Source organism: Pristis pectinata, chromosome 2 (assembly GCF_009764475.1).
Source record: "Pristis pectinata isolate sPriPec2 chromosome 2, sPriPec2.1.pri, whole genome shotgun sequence".
In the NCBI taxonomy this organism is placed as follows: Eukaryota; Metazoa; Chordata; class Chondrichthyes; order Rhinopristiformes; family Pristidae; genus Pristis; species Pristis pectinata.
The window spans coordinates 23,802,734-23,826,846 of record NC_067406.1 but is presented as its reverse complement, the minus strand read 5'-3'; the positions used below and the strand labels follow the sequence as shown (position 1 = coordinate 23,826,846).

General features: G+C 43.3%; 1 protein-coding gene across 1 annotated transcript in view; it reads left to right on the top strand.

The window, feature by feature from the left end:
- Positions 1-24,113, top strand: part of pstpip2 (proline-serine-threonine phosphatase interacting protein 2) — a 117,506-nt gene that overhangs the window by 42,009 nt on the left and 51,384 nt on the right. Inside the window, exons 3-5 of the mRNA XM_052010294.1 lie at positions 17,223-17,297; positions 18,353-18,387; positions 21,335-21,441. Coding sequence (XP_051866254.1) covers positions 17,223-17,297; positions 18,353-18,387; positions 21,335-21,441 — 217 coding nt within the window. The remainder of the gene's footprint in view (positions 1-17,222; positions 17,298-18,352; positions 18,388-21,334; positions 21,442-24,113) is intronic.

Genomic DNA, 24,113 nt, shown 5'->3' with positions numbered 1-24,113 from the left:
ACTGGAGAATTGTTTTAGGGAGAAGCCTTCTTCATTATAAGAGCTGCCTTCTTTATAAATTGGAGATAAAGAAGCCGCCTTCATTTTTAACTCTCTTGCTGGGGTGTATCACAGTTCACTTTTTCCCCCAGTGTCTATAGCATGAACTTCCAGTATGTGATGGCCTGCAGCTTAGTGTTTGATATCTGCCAAGTCAGATTTTTATTTCAACAAACAATCTGCTGGAGGAATTTAGTGGGTCAAGCAGCATCCAGCTTGGTGGGTGGGGGTTTGGTGGAGAGGAACTGTTGACGCTTCAGCTTGAAACTGTGCATCAGGCTCTGGTCCTGGTGCAGGGTTTCAACCTGAAGTGTGGACGACTCCTTCCTATCCACAGATGCTGCCTGACCCTTTGAGTTCCTCCAGCAGATTGTTTGTTGCTCTAGATTCCAGCAATTACAGTCTATATCATGTCTCAGTTTATTTATTCATTTTTCAGGATCTTGGTACCACTGGCAAGACCAGCAATTATTGCTCATCCCTAATTGTCCTTGTTCTCAGTGGCTTGCACGACCATTTCCAAGGGTGGGTTTGGGATCTCTGAAATGGACCAGATAAGAATGGCAAATTTCCTACCTTGAAGGACAATAATAAGCCATTTGGGTTTTTATGACAGCAACAAACAATCTGCTGGAGGAACTCAGTGGGGACTGTCGGCAGCATCTGTGGGGGAGGGGGGGCTCGGGTGGGTGGAGGAATTGTTTTTATGCAAGGGATTTTATGACGATTCGGTCATTTTTATTTACACTCCAGATTATTAACTGACTTCAAATTCTATAGCTGCTCTGGTGGGATTTGAACTTGGGTCCAGTAAGTTAACTCTTGCGTCACTATTGCTCAGCAGTAGTGGTACCACACTCAACCTTGGATTGGAAGAGTGCACTCGGGTAGATTGCGGATCTGACCTCATCCTTGATTCCAGAGGATTCAATTATTTTGTGGTTGTTTGGATTCTTGGGTTTACCCCAGATATCCGCTATGTTGACGTGGTGTCAGCAGAGTGATGGTACACCATGAGGCTCCAGCTCTTTGACCTGCCGGAAATTCACAGAGAAAATGTAAATAACTAATCAAAGCATCTTTTCTATTGGATTTTTGGTATTGGTGTTGGTTTATTATTGTCACATGTACCAAGATCTAGCATTTTCTGACATGCTAACATTCAGTAGGAAAAAATAGAGTGCATTGTGTGCTGACAGGGCTGGCTGCTGCTAAATACTCCAGGAGCTGCATAAGAAATCACCGTGATGTGTTGACATGGCTGCTTTCTATAAGGAAGCGCATTGTGAACTTGCAGATCCCTGATTCATTCATTAGAGATATAGTCATATCCTCAAAAATCAGAAGTTCAGAAAGAAATGCCTAACTTTTTGAGTGCATATTTTAAACTTCTGTTTATAAAAGAAAGCCCTGAGGTGAGGTGGTTTCCTTGTGGGTTTTGCTGCGTTTCATTTGTTCAGTAACTCTCTAAACCTTAACTGGTCAGGAGAGCCGTTGGATGTTGTGAAATTTTGTTGTTAACATTCACTTAATCTCTCCAGCCGACTGATTATGATTTGCAATACCCACTGCTATTCTATTTTAATATAACTCATTTAAGGTGGGGCCCATATTATAGTGTGGTCAGCTTTGGAACTTATAGAACATAGAACATTACAGCACAGCACAGTACAGGCCCCTCAGCCCACGATGTTGTGCTGACATTTTGTCCTGCTCTAATATCTATCTAACCCTTCTCTCCCACATAGCCCTCCATTTTCCTATCATTCATGTGGCTAGTTAAGAGTCTCTTAAATGTTCCTAATGTATCTGGCCCCACAATCTCTGCTGGAAGTGTGTTCCACACACCCACCACTCTCTGTGTTTTTAAAAAAACACAAAAACTTGCCTTTGACATCCCCCTTGTACCTTTCAATCATCTTAAAATTTTGCCCCCTTGTGTAAGCCATTTTCACCCTGGGGAAAAAGTCTCTGAATGTCCCACTCGATCAATGCCTCTTATCACCTTGTACACTTCTATCAAATCACCTCTCATCATCCTCCTCTCCGAAGAGAAAAGCCCTAGCTCACTCAACCTACCCTCATAAGACATGCTCTCCAATCCAAGCAGCATCCTGGTAAATCTCCTCCGCAGTCTCTAAAGCTTCCACATCCTTCGGATAATGAGGCGACCAGAACTGAACACAATACTCCAAGTGTGGTCTAACCAGAGTTCTATAGTTCAAGAGCTGCAACATTATCTTGCAACTCTTGAACTCAATACCCCGACTAATGAAGGCCAACACACCATACACTGCCTTAACAACCATATCAACCTGTGCCGCAACCTTGAGGGACCTATGGACGTGGGCCCCAAGATCCCTCTGCTTCTCCACACTGCTGAGAATCCTGCCATTAGCCTTGCATTCTGCCTTCAAATTCGATCTTCCAAAGTGATCACTTCACTTCACTTTTCCGGGTTGAACTCCGTCTGCCACTTCATTTCCAACGCATCATTCTTTGTTACTTCCACCATCTCCAACAGAACCCCACCACCGAGCTTCACTTCACTTTTCCGGGTTGAACTCCGTCTGCCACTTCATTTCCAACGCATCATTCTTTGCTACTTCCACCATCTCCAACAGGACCCCACCACCGAGCATATCTTCCCCTCCCCACCCCTTTCTGCCTTTCGCAGGGACTGCTCTCTCCATGATTCCCTAGATTGCTGCTCCCACCCTGGGAACTTTCCACTACACCTGCCCCTACACTACCTCCATCCAGGGACCCAAAATTCCTTTCAGGTGATACAGAGATTCACCTGCACTTCCCTTAATGTCACACTCGGTGCTCCAAGTGTGGTCTCCTCTACTTTGGTGAGACCAAACACAGACTAGGTGACCGTTTCGCAGATCACCTGCACTCTGTCCGTAACTGCAACCTGCATCTCCCCGTTGCCAGTCACTTCAACTCCCCCTCCCACTCCATCACAGATATGTCAGTGCTCTGCCTCCTCCACTTCCAGGAGAATTCCAAGCGCAAACTGGAGGAACAGCACTTCACTTTCTGTCTTGGAAACTTGCAGCGTAATGGCATGAATATTGAATTCTCCCACTTTAAGTAATCCCCACACCCCTTCCCAACAACCCCCCTCCCCCCACCATGCTGCTTCTCTTCTTCCCTTTCCTAGCCCATCTTTTTTTTTCTACCTTTTTTTCTTTCTCTCCTTACCTTTGACCCATCCCCCAGTGGATCTGCTCTCCCCTCCTCCCCCACACCTGCCTATCACTATCTCTTACCTGCATCTACCTATCACCACCCTGTGCCCACCCCGCCTCCCCTCTTTTGTCCACCTATCACTGCTCTGCTTTTCCCTCCTATGTATTTGGCTTCCCCTTTTCCTATCTTCTGTCCTGAAGAAAGGTCTGACCCGAAACGTTGACTGCCTGCTTTTCTCCATAGATGCTGCCTGGCCTGCTGAGTTCCTGCAGCATCATCGTGTTTCTCATCTAGATTCCAGCATCCGCAGTCCTTTATTTCTCTTTGCATAATTGAATGTGGCTTAAGGATATTGGTCCCCTCATTGAAGTCATCAATACAAATTATAAATAATTCAGGCATCAGCATTGATCCCTGTGGCATCCCCACCAGTTCAAATCCGGCCATTGTCTGTAAGGAGTTTGTACATTCTCCTCGTGTCTGCGTGGGTTTCCTCCGGGTCGCCGGTTTCCTCCCACATTCCAAAGACGCACAGTTTAGGAAGTTGTGGGCATGCTATGTTGGCGCTGGAAGTGTGGCGACACTTGCGGGCTGCCCCCAGAACACACTACGCAAAAGATGCATTTCACTGTGTGTTTCAATGTACATGTGACTAATAAAGATATCTTATCTAATCTGAAAATGACATATTTATCCTGCCTCTGTTATCTGATAGTTAGCCCCTCTTGTGTCCATGGTAATATATTACCCCAAACCCCATGCATTCCTATCTTGTGCAGTAACTATTTGTGTGGCTTCTTATCCAATGCCTTCTGGAAATGCATCACTTGCATGCCCCATCCTGTGATCATTTAAGATAAACTAAATTGGTTTATTATTGTCACATGTACTGAGGTACAGTGGAAAAACTTTGTCTTGCATGCCATCCATACAGATCATTTCATCACATCCAATGCATTGAGGTTAGTACAAGGGAAAAACAATGACAGAATGCAGAATAAACTATTACAGTTACAGAGAGAGTGCAATAAGGTGCAAGGCCATAACAAGGTAGATTGTGAGGTCAAGAGTCCATCTTATTGTACTAGGGGATCATTCAATAGTCTTATAACAGTGGGATAGAAGCTGTCCTTGAGCCTGGTGGTACATTTTCAGGCTTTTATACCTTCTGCCCAATGGGAGGGGAAGAAGAGAGAATGGGGATATTCTTGGAGCCACCCCCTTCTCTCAGCTGTTTAATTGTCCACCACTATTTATAATGGTGATGTGGCAGCTCCTACAGAGCTTTGATCTGATGAACTGGCTGTGAGATCACCTAGCTCCATATTGTACTTGCTGTTCAATTTGCACGTAGTTCTGTGCTGCAAGTCTGCCAGGATGACCCTTCATCTCTGGGTACACCTGCATCCCTCTACGCTCATTGAACCAGGTTTGATGCCCAGACATGATAGTAATGGTAGAGTGAAAGACTACCATTAGTCTGGTAGTATTTTGACTAATGTACTGGTTGTATTTTGGTGGTGTATGTTTATGGCTGATGATCCACCATGCCTCCTGGATGCACAGTTTTCAGCCACCATATCTGTTCTGGGGCTATCCTATTTAGCACAATTTGTAGTGCACAGTAGTGGGGGGTGTACGCAGTATGAAAAAGAGGCTTTGTCTCCAGAAAGACTGTGGAAAGTGCACTTCAATCTTGTCATGGACAAAGCATGGTCCAATAGAACACACGTGTAAGAAATGGGAGCAGAAGAACAGGACCTTTTGGGCCCTTGAGTCTGCTCTGCCACTTCATCAAAAGATCATCGCAGAACTGACCTTATGTAAGCTCCACCTTCTTGCCTATTTTGTATAACCCTACTGTAGTCCAAAAATCTCTCAGCATGGGATTGGTATATCTTCAATGACTCCAGTTCCACAGCTCTCAAAAGTAGTGAATTCTGAAAATTTATGACCCTCAGAGAAAGTATCCCTCCAGATCTTAAGATGAGACATCTTTATTAGTCACATGTACATTGAAACACACAGTGAAATGCATCTTTTGCGTAGTGTGTTCTGGGGGCAGCCCACAAGTGTCGCCACGCTTCTGGCGCCAACATAGCGTGCCCACAACTTCCTAACCCATACGTCTTTGGAATGTCGGAGGAAACCCACGCAGACATTGGGAGAACGTACAAACTCCTTACAGACAGCGGCCAGAATTGAACGCGGGTCGCTGGTGCTGTAATAGCATTATGCTAACTGCTACACTACCGTGCACCTTATTCTGCAAGAGGTGGCATCCTCTCAGCATCTGTCTTATTCCAATAAGGTCACATGGTTCTACTAAACTCCAATGGTGATCAACCCAATCTGTTCAGTTGATCCTTAAAAGCCACCCACTCCATTCCCAGGAGTCAAATTTGTGATCCTTCTCTGAACTGCCTCCAATGCAAATACATCCCAGATTCTCCAGCGTCAATGTCCTTCTTCACCGGCTGTGCATAACGAGCAGTTTTGATGCATGTGAAAATGGCATTGAAACCAACGGCCTCAGCAGTCTTCCAGGGGATTGAGTGGTTGTTCACATGAATATAATTCCCCTTTCCTTATACATTGAAGGAAAAAATGACGATTCTACAAATATTGATCAACTTTATTCATCAGCAAACCGTGACCTTCACACTTCCCTCCAAGTTGTCAATCACACCAGCTTGCACATTCATCACTGTCATTTGATTGTCACCAGGTTAAAATTCTCCCCCTCTCTGCTGCAGGAGTATGAACAGGTCAAGGGCTAGGTTCAGCATCACTACTTCAAACCATCTAGGCACAGGCACTTCATAGACACAAAATAAAATTCTGCAGCTGTTGGAATCTGGAGCAGTACACAAAAAGTGCTGGAGGAACTCAGCGGGTCAGGCAATTCATGTTCCTTTCTCTAATACAATTTTCATCCCAACAATAGGTCAAATGATTGCTGGAAAATGCTGAGTTCCTTATATCTCTGGCCTTTTTGTTTTTGGACTTCCTGAAGTTTTGTTGCTCCTAAGATGAATCTCTATTTATTGCAGATTTAGTTTCATGCTAGCTTGACTTCTAAGTGCACTATCAATCCCCCACCTCTCCCTACAATCCCTGTTAACTAGCATCATTGATTCTTGTTTGTGGATGAAATATCTATCTCCCTCGCTTTTCTGGTTTTGCTGCAGAGTAGTGAATTTGTCGATGTCACTGGGTTAAGTGTGATGGTGAAATGCTTTGAGGAGTCATGGAGTTTCTTTTTGACTGCTGAGGGGGAAATCTACCTGCTGACTGAATCAAAAACCCAGTGGTGCAAATGATAAGTCTGTCAAAGATGCAACTGAAAGTCATGTTGCCCTTGAGACTAGAAAGCCCGTTTGTTGTTAGAAAGTGAAAATGCTTATTAATTATTGGTTTTTTATTGTCACTTGTACCAAGGTACAGTGAAAAGCTTGTCTTACAAACCGATCATACAGGTCAATTCATTACACAGTGCAGTTACATTGAGTTAGTACAGAGTGCATTAATGTAGTACAGGTAAAAACAATAACAGTACAGAGTAAAGTGTCACAGCTACAGAGAAAGTGCAGTGCAATAAGGTGCAAGGTCACAACAAGGTAGATCGTGAGGTCAGAGTCTATCTCATTGTATAAAGGAACCGTTCAATAGTCTTGTCACAGTGGGGTAGAAGCTGTCCTTAAGTCTGGTGGTACGTGCCCTCAGGCACCTGTATCTCCTACCCGATGGAAGAGGAGAGAAGAGAGAATGTCCTGGGTGGGTGGGGTCTTTGATTATGCTGGCTGCTTCACCAAGACTATGCGAGGTAAAGACATAGTCCAAGGAGGGGAGGATGGTGTCTGTGATGCGCTGGGCTGTGTCCACAACTCTCTGCAGTTTCTTGCGGTCCTGGGCAGAGCAGTTGCCCATACCAAGCCGAGATACATCCAGATAGGATGTTTTCTATGGTGCATCGGTAAAAGTTGGTGAGAGTCAAAGGGGACAAACCAAATTTCTTTAGCCTCCTGAGGAAGTAGAGGCGCTGGTGAGCTTTCTTGGCCGTGGCATCTACGTGATTTGACCAGGACAGGCTGTTGGTGATTTTCACTCCCAGGAACTTGAAGCTCTCAACCCTCTCGACCTCAGCACCATTGATGTAGACAGGTGCATGTACACTGCCCCCTTTCCTGAAGTCAATGACCAGCTCTTTTGTATTGTTGACATTGAGGGCCAGCTCTCTATCTCCTTCCTGTACTCCGACTCATCACTGTTTGAGATACGGCCTACAACGGTGGTATCATCTGCAAATTTGTAGATGGAGTTAGAGCAGAATCTGGCCACACAGTCGTGAGTGTGTGGGGAGTAGAGTAGAGGGCTGAGGATGCCGCCTTGTGGGGCACCAGTGTTGAGAATAATCGTGCCGGAGGTATTGCTGCCTATCCTCACTGATTGCGGTCTGTTTGTTAGAAAGTCAAGGCTCCAGTTACAGAGGGAGGTGTTGAGCCCTAGGTCTCGTAGTTTGGTGACAAGCTTGCTTGGGATTATTGTATTGAAGGCAGAGCTGTAGTCAATAAACAATAGTCTAATGTATGTGTCTTTACTGTCCAGATGCTCCAGAGCTGAGTGTAGGGCCAGGGAGATGGCATCCGCTGTAGACCTGTTTTGGCGATAGGCGAATTGCAATGGGTCCAGGTTGTCTGGGAGGCTGGAGTTGATGCATGCCATGACCAACCTCTCAAAGCACTTCATGATGGTGGATGTCAGAGCCACTGGTCGGTAGTCATTGAGGCATGTTACCTTGCTATTCTTTGGTACCGGGTTCATAGTGGTCTTCTTAAAAGAGGAGTATTGGATAGACTTTTGAGTTATTGTATTGCATGATAGAAATCTAGTCAGTGCAATCCATTCCACTCCTACAGCTATTACCCAAAATCAGGAGAGCCTCTCTCTCTAACTTAATACCAAGATTTATAAGGTTATAAGTGTTGCATATAATATTCACTGACGACTTTGTTTTAAATTCCACATTTGTACCTTGACTGCCTGTAATGAACGTTGGTGCCCAATTCTTTTGGAACAAGGGCCAGATTGATAATCCAAAACACTTACCAGGGCCACTCGTGTGAAATATGTTTTACTTATCAGTTGCTGGTTACATATGGTTATTTTTAATCACATATGTAAAGACACAGTGGCAAGGTGAATAATGGTTTCCTCATTAAACTGCTGGGAATTATGTTTGATGCATTTGTTTTTCAGGGCAATATCATGGGTACAGGAAGTCATTTGGCTGATTTGACTCTTTGTTGGCTCCCAGTTGAGTAATCCTGTCCAGTCTCTTTCCCCTGCTATTTCCCCATTGTCTGGAATTATTCTGTCTTTCTTATTCAAGTTCCCTGCGAGAGCTCTGACGCTGCTTTCACTTTCTTTGCCAACATTAAATCCCAGATCATAATAACTTTTTTTTTGAAAAATTTTCTTCACATTCCCTTTGTATCTTTTGTCCAAAATCTTAAATCTTTGCACCCTTGGTCCTTGAACTAACCACGACCAGGAACAGTCGTCTAAATCAGTCATAATTTGAACATCCCTATCAAATCTCCTCTAAATCCACTTTGCTCCAGGGAGAATAACCTTGTTTTTTCTAGTCTAACCTGATATTTAATGGGAGAAGGACAACAGCCTGGAGTTTTGATCCAACCAGCAACTGATCATTAATTTAAATTTAATATATTCACTTCCTTATTGAAGTGAATTTAACTATTAGAACACTACAAAATTACCAGTGGATGATTCCCTCAGGATTAATGTAATATAAGGTACTACTTTTGAGAACCCATTTTGTGACTATCAAGCATAATTTTTGACATTGCCAAACGCTTTAAACCTTTAAGATTATTATCTGTTATCAGTTTGCACTATTTTAATTTGTTCTGAATTGGCAAAGGCATGTTCACAAACTAACAAAAACAGAAACATTCAGCAGACTGGGTAGCATCTGTGGGGAGAGAAACAAAGTCATTGCTTCAAGTCAAAGATCCTCCCTCAGATTGGTTCAGACCTTTAATAGGATCTGAAGCAATTCCTCTATTTATCTCTACGCTGATGCTGCCTGGCCTTTTGAATGATTCTGGCATTTTCTGTTTTTGTTTTCCAGCATTTGCAGCTTTTGCTTCAGTTCACACATTACCAATTCTACTCAAAAGGCAAATAAAATTTTTGGCTCTTTGCTGCAGCATTGGCAATGTTTCTAGTGAAGGTAACTTTAGAAATTGAACAAAGTTCGTATGCCAAGCGTGTCGCTAACCAAGTTGAGAACTTGATTCCACTGTTTCTTGAGTTGGCTATAAAAAGCTTGGGAAATATCCTCAGTTTTTCTGTCTTTATGGAATTCTGTGCATCGCCATCTGAATGAATTTTGCATCTTCCCTACGATTTCACAATAGGCTGCCAAGTCGAGAATACACCTGTCAGTAGGAAAATGCAGAGTAGTAGACACAGCTCAGCACATCACGGAAACCAGTCTCCCCTCCCTGGACTCTGTCTATACTTCTTGCTGCCTCAGTAAAGCAGCCAGCATAATCAAAGACCCCACCCACCCAGGACATTCTCTCTTCTCCCTTCTCTCATCAGGCAGAAGACACAAGCCTGAAAGCACATACCACCAGGCTCAAGGACAGCTGTTATCCCACTGTTATAAGACTATTGAACAGCTCCTTAGTACAATGAGATGGACTCTTGAACTTAGTCTACCTTGTTATTACCTTGCACCTTATTGTCTACCTGCACTGTCTTTTCCTGTAGCTGTGACACTTTACTCTGCACTCTGTATTGCATTACCTTGTATTACCTCAATGCACTGTGTAATGAATTGAAGTGTATGAACGGTATGCAAGACAAGTTTTTCACTGTACCTCGGTACAAGTGACAATAATAAACCAATTCCAAAAAGTAGGAAAGTGAGAGAGATGAGCTTAGCAGTTCTGTATAGAATGGTTGAACAGTGCATAGCTAGCATGAAAAGATGAAAAGTTCTATATAGAATGGTTGAACAGTGCATAGCTAGCATGAAAAAACCCTCATCAGCCAAATCACAAGTTGCACCTGTCCTCCAGGCAGAATATTCAGATCATTAAGGTCGCTAAAGAAAGTGCTGTGGCATAGTAATTGGTGCTGTGCTGCTGCATGGCTCCAGGGACCTGGATTTTATCCTGACAGTAGATGTCTGTCTAGAGTTTGCACAAAGTGGGTTTCCCCTAGGTGTTTTGGTTTCCCCCACATCCCAAAGACATGTTGGTTGGTAGGTTAATTGATTACTGTAAATTACCCCTGTCTGTAGGTGGGTGGTGGGAGAAATGGGGGAAGTTGACGGGGAAGTAAGAGATAATAGGTCACGGGGGAATAAGTTGGGGAACAAGATTGATGGGATTGCTCTGAGAACTAGCATAGACCCAATTGGTTGAATAACCTTCCTGTATGCTGCAAGAAAACCTGAGAATATAAGTAAACAGGATGAGAAATGCTTACAAGCCCAGTTAGCATCCTCCAAGTGGGGTAGGGTGGGGGTGGGGGGGGTGGTCACAGGCCTTTCATTATGTTTCTTTAAAAAAAAAACTTCTGATTTCTGGTAGTAACACCACAAATCTTAAGATTTTGTCTCGCTGAGCAACATTTCTGCACGATAAATTACATCATGTGCTCACCAAGTATTTGATAGCATTTGGAATCCATGAGATTTTATGGCATTGACCATGAAGAAGTTATACATCACATGTGCCAGGTAGATTTTGCTCGTGGAAGGACAGTGATGCTGGATGAGGTGCTCCTTTTGATGACCCAGATGTTGCTTGCGATGTGCACTTTGTTCCATCGTGCTCCCCTATCATTGATTCCTCACCATTTGTCAAAATGCCAGCCAGTTTTTTTTCCCCATTCGATTTCATCCCAGAGAATGGTAAACAAGTTCACTCCATGAAATATGCCCATCTAAGCAACCAGTAACTTCAGTTCTTGCTAAGAGAAAGAACATAGTTTTTTTTGCCACAACTTTTAATGCTATCTGAGATCCGATATAATGCACTGAATATTGGTTTAGAGTCCGGACCTTCAATAGCTCGCCACTTTTTGCACATTATTGACCTGCAGGCTTTCACAAAATCTTGACCAAGAGAAGGCCGAATTGTCTTAGCAATCAGTGAAGCAATTTTGTAGCCAGCTTCAGTGACAGTTTCTGATTCTGCAACTTAACAGAAGACCTTGTGCTGAGCTGAGAGCTGTCGTCCAAGGTCTAAGACTGGCTATTTAAGTTGTGACATCTATTCAAGTTGAAATCCTTTAGAACTGCAGCTTTTTCTTTTACAAATTAAACCTATTCAATCCACTGTCTTCACTAGATCAGTGTTATTTTGATGCTTGCTATCAACTTTTTGCTTTTTATCTGCCGTAATTCCTGAAGCAGTGCTCCTTGTATCCTCTCAGAACTTGATGTCATCCATACACTTGAAGCTCTCAAACCTCCTCTGGTAAAGGGAAAGGGTTTGAACATAAATGGGCCTACAAGGAGGTGCCACGAGGACCTTGCGGAATCACCTAGGCAGAAAATAAGCTTGCACCATAGTTTCATGGCATTTGAGCCACCTGCTGTTTTTATTCAAATGCAGTTCCTTTCTCCTGTCAAATCAACAATGAAAGGTTAAGTACTAGGTCCCTCATGGACTCATTGAGGAAACTGGACTGAAACATAAGCCAATTGGTTATGCCCTGCAATAATAAATAGTTGTAGTGCTAAATTGTAGTGAATAGCTTATTGCAACCAGATAATAATTTTCCTTCACACCATTTTCGATAATATTCTTTCATAAATCAAAAATTTACTTTGCTTAATAGGTACAACATGTACCCAGAATTAGACTGATTTCTCAACTTGTTTAGCTTTTTCACTTTTTTGGGATGTGGGCATTGCTCGCAGCATTTATTGCCTAATTGTCCTTGAAGGTGGTGGTGAGCCACTTTCTTGAACCACTGCAGGTCACTTGTGGCGAAGGTATTCTCATGGTGTTGCATGAGGAGTTCCAGGATTTAGACCCAGCAATGATTTGGTATTCTTGGAGGTAAAGATGCAGACTTGGGTGGTACCGTTGCCATAATCTGGGTAAGTAATTACAGTGTATTTTTTAGGTAGTACACACTGGAGCCACTGCACACCAGTGGTGGAGGGCATGCATATTTAGGGTGTTGGAAGGGGTGCCAATCAAATGAAATGTCTTTGTCCTGGGTGATGTTGAACTTGAGTAGTATTGGAGCTGCACTTGTACAGGCATGTTGAGTGCCTGTGTAAGTGCATGTTGAGAGCATGTTCTCACAGGCCTGATCTTTCCTGTGTGCACAGTGAAAAGTCTAAGGACTGTTAGGGGGTAAATTGCTCGCCTTCAGATAGTCAGCCTAGATACATTGAAGTTGCCCAGCTAGAGTACATTCTGTGCCCTTTCTACTTTAAGTGCTTCCTCCAATTATTGTTCAACATGGAGGACCACTGATCCATCAGCTGAATGAGGTCAGTAGGTGGCAATTTAACCTGGTACCATGAGATCTCATGAGATCTAGAGTCAATGTTGAGAGCCTTTAGCTTTGCTTCCTTCTGTTTTCCAGTGCACTGCTACCTCTGGTGGTTCTGTCATGTTGGTTGGGCAGGACATACCTGTGAAGGAGGAGTCTGGAATATTAACTATTCAGAATGATTCTGTGAAGATGTCCATACCAAGCTGTTGCTTGAGAAGACTGAACAGATCTCCAATCATTAGGTGTCTGTGATGAGGATTCAAATTGTTGATTGGTCTGGGAGAGGCTTTACCAAGTCTGAATTTGGTGGCTTGGTCAATGCTAGGTGGTCCATCTGGTTTTATTTTTTGTTTTAATGTGAGGATTGGGATATGACTGAGTGGCTTGCTGAATCATTTGGGGGGGGGGGGGGGGTTGGGGGGGAAGAGAAGTTAAAAGTAAACCACATTGCAGCACTTGTATTAATAAAGTTAATACATTTGCAACAGAACTGTAATTCAATGCAATGGCTGCAACCTGGAATATTTCAACAACCCAAGTAGATTTGGTCAGGATTTGGGTTTGAGCCAACCTCTCCCTGGTTCTTCATTTCAATAGTGTTAAAAGCATGGAGTTCTAGAGCTAGTTCCATCAACACACATTTCTCCACTCACCAGGACCTCAACAGTGCCCCTCTCTGATGCTTAAACTCTCATCTGGCTTCCTTGACACCAGAGCTAAGTCATCAGCAATGGAAATTTAATTCTGCTGATGTTTGGAAAACTAAATGGAGTTCACAAGAGGTAACAATCAAATGTTTTGTGACAGATCCAATGCAGAAGCTTTCTGGCTTTTGATTATTTGTTTGAACTTGTGCCTCTGGATCAATATTCCGGGCCTCTGGAAGCTTAATCAGTAACAAAAGCACTATGCTCCAATAGCTGACCTATGGCCTACGGTGAGATCATATCTGGAATACTATGTACAGTATTGGTTTCCCAGTTTAAGGAAAGACACAAATGTGTTGGAAGCAGTTCAGAGAGTCACTAGATTAACCCCGATCCTAACTTTAATACATGGGCAAGTTATGTTGTGCAGAACGGTTTGGTGAGATTAGGCTTGGATCTGCTGGACTTTGGAAGAGAGAAAGGAAGACCTGGCAGGGTGGGTGCGGAATGAATGTTTCCTTTTGTGGGAGAAAAAGGAACTAGAGGCCTCCTATTTAAAAATATAGAGTTGCATATTTGAGGTGTTTTTTTTCCCCACCGAGGCTCTTGTGGAACGCTCTTCCTCTAAGGACAGTGGAAGTAGAGTCGCTGAGTATTTTTAAGGTAGATACTTGATAAGCAAAGAGTGAAAGTTTAGAGGTAGGCAGGAATGCATTTGAGGTTAGAATCGGATTAGCCGTGGTTTTACTGAGGGGCGGGGCAGGCTTGAGGGGCAGAGTGGCCTTGTCCTGGTTCATTTGTTGATTATAACAATATTAGAATTGGGAAAAAGACTGCCTGCATGGAAAGACTGAGAACAGTCAAAAGGTCACGTGTTGACAGCCCTACCTGGTATCCATGACAATATTCCTCCGAAAGCCAAACCCACCAAAGATAATTATTTATTACTTTGCAATTTCTATTTTTTTTTAAAAAAGTTGTTCTCCATGTATAAAATTTGCACTGAGTGTGACCAAGCTTTTTGATAATGGGCCACATGGTGGGGCAAAGGAAACTGGAGATGCTCAAGAGGGTGGAATGGGAAGAACATGTGGATCTGAGGGTGCAAGGCTGGAGGAGGCTGCAGGGAGAGAGGAGGAGAAGTCCAGGGAGGCATTTGATTAGGAGGATGAGAAGTTGATGTTCCGTCAACAGTTAAAAGTGCCAAGTGTTTTTCATTGGCTCATTCAATGGTACAGTATTTATTTTTGTTTAACAGTGCAACTAAAACAGCAATTAATGATTTTTTTTCTTCAAAATATCACTTGATGACCCAACCTTGTAGCCTTCTACGTGTAGCGTCTACATCTAGGAAGGAGGTTTGTGGCAAGAAAGTGCTCATCTTGAGATTTTCATCTCTTGCTCCACAATTCCCAATTCCAAATGCAAGCAGTCCTGGTTGGGATCCAAGGCTGAGCTTAGTTTTTGGGTTTCTTTTGTAATATATTTGTAATTTTAGAGCAGTGATTCTCAGATTCTGTTTGGTTCTAGCATTCTTGACTCCTAGATTAATATATCTATAATCTTCACGCTTGTACATATTTCTCCTTATGATTTGCATTAATTTATTGGTGCCCATGTGCCTCTGTCAGGTTGATCAATTGGTGATAGCATCATATTAACCTTACTTGATTCTTGGCAATTTGGTATTGGTTTATTATTGTCACTTGTACCGAGGTACAGTGAAAAGCTTTTCTTACAAACCGATCGTACAGGTCAATTCGTTACACAGTGCAGTTATATTGAGTCAGTACAGAGTGCATTGATGTAGTACAGGTAGAAACAATAACAGTACAGAGTAAAGTGTCACAGCTACAGAGAAAGTGCAGTGCAATAAGGTGCGAGGTCACAACAAGGTAGATCGTGAGGTCATAGTCCATCTCATTGAACAGTTCAGGGAACTGTTCAATAGTCTTATAACAGTGAGGTAGAAGCTGTCCTTAAGTCTGGTAAGTACGTGCCTTTAGGCTGCTATATCTCCTACCCGATGGAAGAGGAGAGAAGAGAGAATGTCCAGGGTGGGTGGGGTCTTTGATTATACTGGCTGCTTCGCCAAGACAGCGAGAGGTAAAGACATAGCCCAAGGAGGGGAGGCTGGTGTCCGTAATGCGCTGGGCTGTGTCCACAACTCTCTGCAGTTTCTTGTGGTCCTGGGCAGAGCAGTTGCCGTACCAAGCCGTGATACATCCAGATAGGATGCTTTCTATGGTGCATCGGTAAAAGTTGGTGAGAGTCAAAGGGGACAAACCAAATTTCTTTAGCCTCCTGAGGAAGTAGCGGCGCTGGTGAGCTTTCTTGACCGTGGCATCTACGTGATTCGACCAGGACAGGCTGTTGGTGATGTTCACTCCCAGGAACTTGAAGCTGTCAACCCTCTCGACCTCAGCACCATTGATGTAGACAGGTGCACGTACACTGCCCCCTTTCCTGAAGTCAATGACCAGCTCTTTTGTTTTGCTGACATTGAGGACAAGGTTGTTGTCATGACAGCATTCCACTGAGCTCTCTATCTCCTTCCTGTACTCCGACTCATCGCCATTTGAGATACGGCCTACAAGGGTGGTATCATCTGCAAACTTGTAGATGGAGGTAGAGCAGAATCTGGCCACACAGTCATGAGTGTATAGGGAGTAGAGTAGAGGGCTGAGGATGCAGCCTTGTGGGGCACCAGTGTTGAGAATAATCGTGCTGGAGGTATTGCTGCCTATCCTCACTGATTGCAGTCTATTTGTTAAAAAGTCAAGGCTCCAGTTACAGAGGGAGGTGTTGAGTCCTAGGTCTCGTAGTTTGGTGACAAGCTTGCTTGGGATTATTGTATTGAAGGCAGAGCTGTAGTCAATAAACAACAGTCTAATGTATGTGTCTTTACTGTCCAGATGCTCCAGAGCTGAGTGTAGGGTCAGGGAGATGGCATCCTCTGTAGACCTGTTTTGGCGATAGGCAAATTGCAATGGGTCCAGGTTGTCTGGTAAGCTAGAGTTGATGCATGCCATGACCAACCCCTCAAAGCACTTTATGATGGTGGATGTCAGAGCCACTGGTCGGTAGACATTGAGGCATGTTACCTTGCTTTTTTTTGGTACCGGGATGATGGTGGTGGTCTTAAAATTTCAATTTGTTCTCAGTTCATTGGCTTTGAAGTTGCTTTTAGCTACATCAGACCCATTCTCCCAATGATTCTAGATCTTATTGTGATACCACTCCCAAATAGAATTGTACCAGCATCACAAGATTTCACATACATTGAGAGCTCAGTGATGCTGAGGGTAAGAGATTTGATGAAGTTCAAAATGAAGAATTTTGATAGTTCTCTTTTCCACCAACAGAGGATTTGGGGACCAGAGACAGATTTTAAGATAATTTACAAGAGAATCAACAATGTGGTGATTTTTTTTTTAAAGAGCATTTATTTGTTTTGACCTGGTAAGTATTGTTGTAATGGCATTGCAAGCAGATTTAACTGTAATTTTAAAACAGCAACAGGACTTGGGCTAATTGGAAAACTCTTTCAAAGAGCTATCGAAAGATGGGCTTAATGGCCTATTCAAACTGTGAAATAAAAGAAGTTTTCTTCTGTGCACTCACTGAACTGGACGTTTCACTGGCTACACTGTAAAATCTGCCCTCCCATTCCCAATTTAGCAATGTGCATGTTACTAATGACTAATTATTTACTGCTGCCCATAATGGGCATGTGCCTCCTGCAGAGAACAGTAACGTTGTTGCATTTCTATAAACCAGGGCTTCCATCGAGGAGAGATACGGGAAGGATTTGGTTTCATTGTCAAAGAAAGTGTGTGGACAGAATGAACTGAAGTAAGTTTCCTAAGCATTTCTGAGATGAATTTTTCTCAAAGTTTTAGAATATTCAGGTCTTGGATTTAAAATAAATCTGAGCATAGGGTCAACAATGAGCATCTGCGCTAGAATGATTTCTTATTGCTTCATGTTGCTGGGAAACATTGGTAATGAAAGGAAAAGCTCTCCACTTTAGATTCAGCAGCAGGTATAGTATGACATTCCCTCATTACTTCTGTACTTTTACTTTGTCTCCATGGTGTCCAGAATTTCTTAAATGTTTAACAACTTCAGGACTCTCTTAGTCTGGGTGTGAACAATACTATCACATTAACCATTGTTGTTGACCCAGGATTGCTTTGAAAAGATGAGTTGGTTTCTTGACTCTTTATACCATTGGATTTTCAGGCCCTTCAGTAGGTGCTAGGAGTTGCCTGTATCATGTTGGCTATGTTGGACACAGGTGTCAGGTTTCCTTTCTCCATGGGTGCAATGACAGCTTTTGTTGGCGTTCTTCCTCCTCTACTTCCTTGGGAATCATGGTTATTGTAGTTTGTAATATGTCACTGGAGTGTTCACTCAAAGGTCATGAATATGGTTATGGCTGGACATGAAACTAAAGTCAAGAAATCTAGTAATTTGTGAGTTAAGGTTGACCATGATTGTAATGTTTTTAAAGAAATTCTTTCTCCCCCTTCTTGATCTGGCCTATTCAGGACCCAGATCATAAATATAGTTGACTTAATTTTCTCTGGAGCAGTCAATGAATGGGCAGTAAATTCTCAAAATAAAATCACAGCTAGAAGTGTACATTCCATGTATATTTGAAACATTTCCAGATCACTTCTGAGGTGGGATGCAACCAGTTAAAACCCTCATTCCTATTAGAGATAGTTAACTATTTGGATGCTTGCATCCTTCAGTTGGGGTGCGGGAGAGGGGCATTGGAAACAAGATTTGTAAAGACCAGATAAATGTACTTTCAGTCACTCTCAATGACAAGAACTACATTCACCATGTCTTGCAATTCAAGGTATTCACCTCGGTCTCTTTTTCTTCCCTCCCCCCTTTAGTACACTGAAGAGAGCATTTGATGTCTTTAAACAACGTAAGTGTTTATTTTCTCAAAGCTGTGATTGAATGTCTGGTAAGCATACTTCTGATCTTACTTGGATAAGAAAGCTGTACAAAATTCAGCTCCATTATTGCGGAGTTTGTTGTGCATGAGTCCGTTGCTCTGGAGAAGATATGTTGATTTGCCAAAAGTCTGAACGTAGAATGCACTGTCAGCAACTGTAAGTTGGTGTGTTTTGGAAAAGGAGACAAAATCAACAAGCTCTGATTGGGGCAGGCTGGAATTGAAATTCTGTGTATACCTGAAACACTTCCAAATCACTCCTAACAGTTATAATCCTCATTTCTACAGGGCCAATTAGCTAATTATTTTAATCAAGTGGAAGAGCAACTGGATATGGGATTAATTTTCACAGGACATGAGAAACAGTACTTCACATAAGTAATACCATAAAACATTCATGAAATACACTAATATTCTGATAATTTTCTATCTGATGGTTTGGCATTTTGCTTACCAGGTGGTGTTTATCACCTTCCCTATTAAAGTCACCAGGGCCCTGTTTCCAGAAATCACATGGGCCTCTTCTTGCTTATAAACTCGTTGGGGCCCTGTTCCATGCTCCCTTTTTGAACTCACCTGGACCCTTTTTGAACTCACCTGGACCCTGTTTCACATGCCCCTTTTAAACTCAGCAGGGCCCTAAGTTTCTTGTGCTCTTTATAACCTCACCAGAGATCCATTCCCAGGCCCCTTATAACCTCAGTAGTGTACTATTTGAAGAGGGCTGCGCTAATTTTAAACTCTTTGGGTTCTGTTTCCTGTGCTCCCTTTTTAAACTCCCAGGCTTTTGTTCCCCAAGTTCTCTCAGAGATCACCTGGTTGACTAAAACATTTTATTATACTACTGAGTAACATCTCTTTTTTAAAACAAAAACTGATTTGGTGTATTAATAGGGGTAACATCCCATCATGTGGACAATCTGCTATTCCAGCACCACTGAAGTCCTGAGCATGCTGGGTTATCAGAGTTTTACTGTATTGTGTTTTGTTGTGTGGGTTTGAATATACAAGTTTGGGTGTAATGGTGAATTAATTTAAAACAATAGTAGGACCACTCCTGGAGGAATACTGTATCGTATTAGGCTCCACATCACTGGAATGATGAATCAACTGAACAGTCCCGATTCACTAGGATGCTGCCTGTTACAAAGAACCAGTCTCATAGACACACACGTGCCTGCTAGGCATGTCGTGCAGCCCTGCATTTCACAACTGTTACATTGTGTATTCTGATGAAAGTCTTCAACCTGAAGCGTTAACTCATTCTCAGCAGATGCCATCTGACCTGCTGAGTGGTCCTAGAATTTTTTTTTATTTCAGATTTCCAGCATCTGCAGTTTTTCTGATTTTCATTAAATTGTTGGGATATCTAAACAATTCTAGAGCCTCCATTTCAGGATAGGAAAGGTTTAGTGGGATATAGGCAAATGGGACTAGCTCAGGTAGGCAACTGGGTCGGCATGGATGAGTTGGGCCGTAGGGCCTGTTTCTGTGCTCTGGCACTAAGTCCTTGTCAGCACTGAGTGCGAGCACCCAAATGATAAATTATATCAGCCTTGTTGTTGCAATTTTGCCCACCCATATCCTGCCAGCAATAATACTCAGAGTTTGTACCTATTCATTGTTTGATTAAGACGAGCAATTTGTTCTAGTTTGCATTGGGCCTCGTCCTGGCAGTGAAAAAGGCCGTCGACAGACAGGTGGGAATGGGAAGGGGAGTTGCAATGACCTGCAACTGGGAGCTCAAGATGCCATTGTGGACAGAGTGACTTGGTCCTCGCCTTTTACCCTATCAGTACCACAGCCAGCACATCGTTCTCCAGCATTTCCGCCAGCTGCTATGCGATCCCACCACTAGTTACATAATCCTCTCCCCACCCCTTTCTGCTCTACCCAGGGGCCATTCTCTCCATGACTCCTCCCTTGTTTGTTAAACCCTCCCTATCCACAGCTCTATCATCTGACACTTTTCTCTGCAACCTTAGGAGGTGGAACACCTGTCCCTACACCACCTCCCTCGTCACCATCCAGGGACCTATCAGCCCTTCCAGGTGAGACAGAGGTTCACATGCACCTCCTCCAACTTTGTCTATTGCATTCAATGCTCTCAATGCTGCCTCCTCTACATCGGCAAGACCAAGAGTAGACGAGGCAACCATTTTGCCAAGCGCTAGCATGGTATCTGCGAAGGCCATCCTGAGCTCCTTTTTGCACGCGATTTCAAGTCCCCTTCCTATTCCCACACGGCTCATCTGTCCTCTGTCTCTCCACTACAAGGGTGAAACCAAATGCCAACTAGAGAAACAGCACCTCCTCTTCTGCTTGCATGGTCTCCAACCCGATGGTATGAACATTGAATTTTGCAATTTCGGGTAACACACACCCCCTTGTGTTCCCTTCTCTCTCCTTCTGATCCACCCAGGTTCTCTCACTTCTCCTCCTTTCCAAATGCCCAGCCCCCATTACCCAGTCTTTCACCTCCCCCACCTGGTTCCATCTGCACATTCCCACAAATTTAACCACTAGGTCTCTTATCTGCTCCCCCACTGGTTCCATCTGCCCACCATCCACAATTCCCAGATTCCACAATCTGCAGCTGTTTGGTCTCTACCTATCACCCTCCAGCCTCTGACTCTGCCTCCAACCTCCTCTCTCCCCACCTGGCTCCATCTCCCCATCACCTTCCTCCTCATCTGGTTCCAAATATTGCCTGCCAGCTCCTGCCTCGCCTCACTCTCACCTCTTTATACAGGCTCTCTCCCCTCTCCACTCTGCCCTGATGCAGGGTCTTGACCTGAAACATTGACCATCCCTTTGCCTCCACAAATGCTGCTCGATTCACTGAGTTTCTACAGCAGTTTGTCTCTTTGCTCCAAATTCCAGCAGCTGCAGTTGTTAATGGTTCATTTTCTTGCAGAGATGGAGAATGTGGGATTATCACACATTCAACTAGCAAGCAGTTTACGGGAAGAAGTCAGAAAACTGGAGGAATTCCGGGAAAAACAAAAGGATCAAAGAAAAAAAGTGAGTTGGCCGTGCTTTCTATTGAAGTATTGTGTTCACTTCTCTGGCAACCGTTGTCTCCCATTTCCTCATTCCCACCCTCTTTGGGAATAACCATTCTACTATCTTTCTGCCCTTTTAATCTAGTCATGCTGATCTCCTTAGACTACTCTCCCTAGTTAGTCAGGGCTCACTATGACTTAAATTTCTATTCAGTTTCTGATATCTTGGTAAGTTTTTGGTGGTATTTGACACTGAACAGAAACCCTTACCTCAGCTTGGCTTGCTTACCTGATGCAGTCTGTGTACAAGATGTTGAGACCACAGTAATAAACACTACTGGGCTTCACTGGGGGGGGGGGGGGGGGGGAAGGACATTTTCATATAGCATTGCACTACCCCTAAATGGATGTCCCAGAGTACTTCTTCGATAGGAAAGTTTAAGAGGTACATGGGTCAAACACCTGCAGTTGGGATTAGTTTAAAAGTTGTAAGGTGGGAAATGCAGCAACAACTTTCACGTAATAATCCCCTGCACAAAGCAATGTTATAATGATTCAGTGTTGTTAAGAGAGGGATAAATATCACCAGGACACCAGATGAACCCCCTCACATCTGCACCCCTGCTCCCTTTTTATTGTGAAGACTCTCCTTTACTCTTGTTCAAAATGCTGTTATGGAGTCTTGACTGTCCACTTGAGAGTATATGTGGGGCCTTGGTGTAACATCGCATTTGAAAGGTGGCACCCCAGACAGTGCAGCACTCTCTTAGTACTGCAGTGTAGTGTCACTTTAGATTTTTGTACTCAAATCTCTGGAGTGAGGCTGGAACCCAAACTGTCTGATTCAGAGGTGAAAGTGCTGCTGGCTGAGACACAAATGATACAACAGTAATGTAACAAAATGCTTTCCCAATGGACGTTGGAATGTACTAATCTTTTTCAATTAATTATTTAATTGTGCATGGATTACGTTTCTTGTAACCTTAAGAGCTGCAGAAAGTAGTCTGCGTACAAAAATGTTGAGACCACAGTAACACAAACTACTGGTATATTGGTAAATTGATTTACTAATGTCACATGAGCCGAGGTACAGTGAAAAACTGGTACCGTTCATACAGATCAATTCATTACACAGTGCATTGAGGTAGTACAAGGTAAATAATAACAGAGTGCAAAATGAAGTGTTGCAGCTGCAGAGAAAGTGCATTCAGGTAGACAATAAAGTGCAAGGTCATAACGAGGTAGATTGTGGGGTCAAGAGTCCATTTTATCATACTAGGAAACAGTTCAATAGTCTTATAACAGCAGGATAGAAACTGTCCTTGAGCTTGGTGGTACTTGCTTTCAGGCTTTTGTATCTTCTGCCCGATGGGAAAGGGGAGAAGAAAGAATGTGGCTTCATTGGGGTGGGTGGGTGAAGAGACATTTTAATAAAGCATTGCATCACCCTTAATGGACGTCTCAGAGCACTTCATTGATAGGAAAGTTTAGAGGGATATGGGCCAAATGCAGGCAAGTACAATCCAGAATACATTTCATATGGCTTCATCGCAGTGGGGACAAATGCGGACCAACCTCTGTGTGTTTGCAAACACTGTCCAACGATGCAATGAAACCAGCAAAATTGAAGCGCCATTTAACAACAGTGCATCCAGATATTGCCAGTAAGCCGAAGGAATATTTTGAGCAGCAAAAGGAGCTGTACCTCAAGCAGAAAGGCAAAATGACAGCCTGTGCCACTGTAAATGAGAAGGCTCTTCGCACATCATATTTGGTAGCATTACGAATAGCACGTTCACACAATTATAATGCCTGCAGCAGTAGATATGTGTGAAGTTGTACTGGGAAAAGAATCCAGTCAAAAACTGAAAGCCATTCCACTGTCTGATAATACAGTAAGCAGAAGAATTGGCGATATGGCGGAAGATATACAGAGCCAGATAATAGCACGTCTTCAGCAAGTCAGTTTTGCGATTCAGCTCGATGAAAGTACTGATGTTGCCAGTGCTGTGCAGTTGTTGGTTTATGTTCAATATTGCTGGGAAGGAGAGGCTTTGGAAGACTTTTTGTTTTGCAAGGCACTCCCAGGGTGTACAACCAGTGAAGAACTTTTCCGTGTGCTTGTCACTTCTTTTGTACAATCGGCATTGGCGTGGACACAGTGTATTGGAGTATGCACGGATGGTGCTGCCGCAATGACGGGACAGAAGTCAGGTCTAGTCGCATGAGTGAAAGAAGTAAACCACATGTAGCAGCAACCCACTGCATGATTAACCGTGAGGCTTTGGCTGCAAAGGATGTGGATGAAAATCTTGCGGATCTGTTTTCCATGTGCATTAAAATCATTAACTTTATCAAAGCCAAGCTGCTCAATCATCGTTTGTTTGCAAACATATGCCGTGAAATGGAAGCCGAGCATAAGCATTTGTTGCTACATACAGAAGTCAGATGGCTGTCACGAGGCCGCGTTGTGCAGCGTGTATATGAATTGCGAGATGGACTTCTCATTTTTCTAAATGAGCTTAATGGATCATTGGCACAGTTCTTGACAGGTGAGATGTGGGTTGCCAGATTAGCTTATCTTGCAGATATTTTCAACACTTTGGACAGCTTAAATCTATCATTGCAAGGACCTGGCTCAAATGTTCTGAAGACACACGACAAAATCAATGCCTTCCAGAAAAAACTCCG